Here is a 1,782-nt window from a genome sequence, read left to right as displayed (position 1 = left end):
TTATTTTCTCATAGGTTTTAACGCGTGAATCAAAGTTGGCCTGTAAAGTTGCTTCATTCCATAAATGTCTAGTTGTGAATATGTCTTTCTGAATTGATTTACCATACAAGGAATTACCTAATAATTTCATGCAATTACTACCCACGATATTACCTTCTCGTTTATATTTATTTCTTAAATCTCTCAAAATTAAAATATAATCTCTATAGGGTGGAGTTTTAAAATTTTCTTCGTAAACTATACCATCTAATATTCTAATAATTCGTCCACCGGCTTTCACTATTTCTTGAATATCGACCGATGTTAAAACGTCGTGACAGAAACCATTTCTGAACCTGATTTTGTTACCAGTTTCCTTTTTACCTTCTTTATTCGTGAAAGTGATTTTATCTTTAGCTGGTATCGGTTGGAAGAACATGTTTTTGGGATAGTCAAACCACACTGTTAAAATAGCTGTTCTAGGTCTGAATTTTTATTTATTGAAGAGTTTTACAAATTCTTTTTCTTCTTCTGGTAGAAACGGTCTTCCACTTTCCGCTCTCGGATATTCACTGTCTAAATCCGACATGGCGGAAGCGTATAAATCGTTAGCATCAAATGCCATTAGTTTAGTACATTCTATTTTTTTTAAGTCTCGAATGAACCTCCGTTTTGTCTTTTGTGCTTGCGCTGTATTCTTTGAGTAAATCAATTATGTTATTACTTTCACTTTGTGAAATATATTCCTTTAATACGTTACAAATTTCATCCATTTTGTTCGTTTCAAATGATTTTCTATTTGCCGAAACTCTTCCTCCTTTAATAGATCGTCTGATAAAATTTCTTATAAAAGGATTAGTGTGCGTATAAACTTTTTCTATATTTTCTTTTTCGGTATGTTTCGCAACCATTCTAGTAGTTTCATAACATTCTTCTTCCACCATTTCTTTTTCGTAATGATATAAATAATACCAACCCTTTAAAGATAAAGATGGAGCCGTTAGATTATTGGACATATTCTGGTTTACAACTTCTTTCGTGACTTGGTTGTATTTTATCAAACAAGCTCCCAAACAGAGAGTGTCTCTCTTGGCGTAAGGTTCCCATTCGTGTCTCAATTCCTCCCAGTTGTCTTGCGTGTATTTAGCGATATCTACGTCGGCAATCTTTCTCAAATTCGCGGGAAGATTGGAAGAATTTCCCCATGCAGCCAAACTAGAGGATTCGTGTTGATAGGAACACGTGAAATTAATATGTTGTAAATAATTACCCTTTATTTCTTTCTGTCTTTTCCATTTTTTCTGTAAATCTTCATCTGGATTAGATAAAGGAAAAGATAGAATTCCTCTGGGTGTTTTTAAAGGGCAATGCGTTAGTTTTTTTGCATTTTTAAGCACGATCCAGTTGTCGAATCCACTACCGTTATGAGAAATTAATATTAATCTCTTCCTATCATATTGACCTAAATATTTCAACATTTGATCGATGCAATCTGTACCTACAAATATTTCTACTACATTCATTAGTTTATCATAAAATTCTTCTGGAACATTATCAGTAGGATTTATATTTGGAAAGATATTTTTTTCTAACTTTTTTCTTAGTTTTTCTAAATTAATTAAAGTGCAGGCATAAGGAATTGCTCTTCGACTGTTTTTTTCTGAATACGTTTCGCAATCCCAAGCGAATAACGCATCATCACTCATACTTGAAAGCACGTTTAGTTTGAGGGGTGAAACCTGTGTTACTGCGTTATCGTCTCTACACGTTTTCCACACCTGTTCGTAATTGTCTTCTATTTCT

General features: G+C 33.2%; 1 protein-coding gene across 1 annotated transcript; it reads right to left on the bottom strand.

The window, feature by feature from the left end:
• Positions 1–608: 608 nt before the first annotated feature.
• Positions 609–1,685, bottom strand: LOTGIDRAFT_176010 (hypothetical protein; the record flags this gene model as incomplete). The annotated part of the gene is made up of 1 exon (XM_009064594.1): positions 609–1,685. The coding sequence occupies one exon, from the start codon at positions 1,683–1,685 to the stop codon at positions 609–611; it is 1,077 nt and encodes a 358-aa protein (XP_009062842.1).
• Positions 1,686–1,782: the final 97 nt, after the last annotated feature.

The sequence above is a fragment of the Lottia gigantea genome (assembly GCF_000327385.1).
Source record: "Lottia gigantea unplaced genomic scaffold LOTGIsca_637, whole genome shotgun sequence".
Classification (NCBI taxonomy): domain Eukaryota; kingdom Metazoa; phylum Mollusca; class Gastropoda; family Lottiidae; genus Lottia; species Lottia gigantea.
Note: the sequence above shows the minus strand (reverse complement) of the source record. Positions and strands in the feature narration are given on the sequence as shown.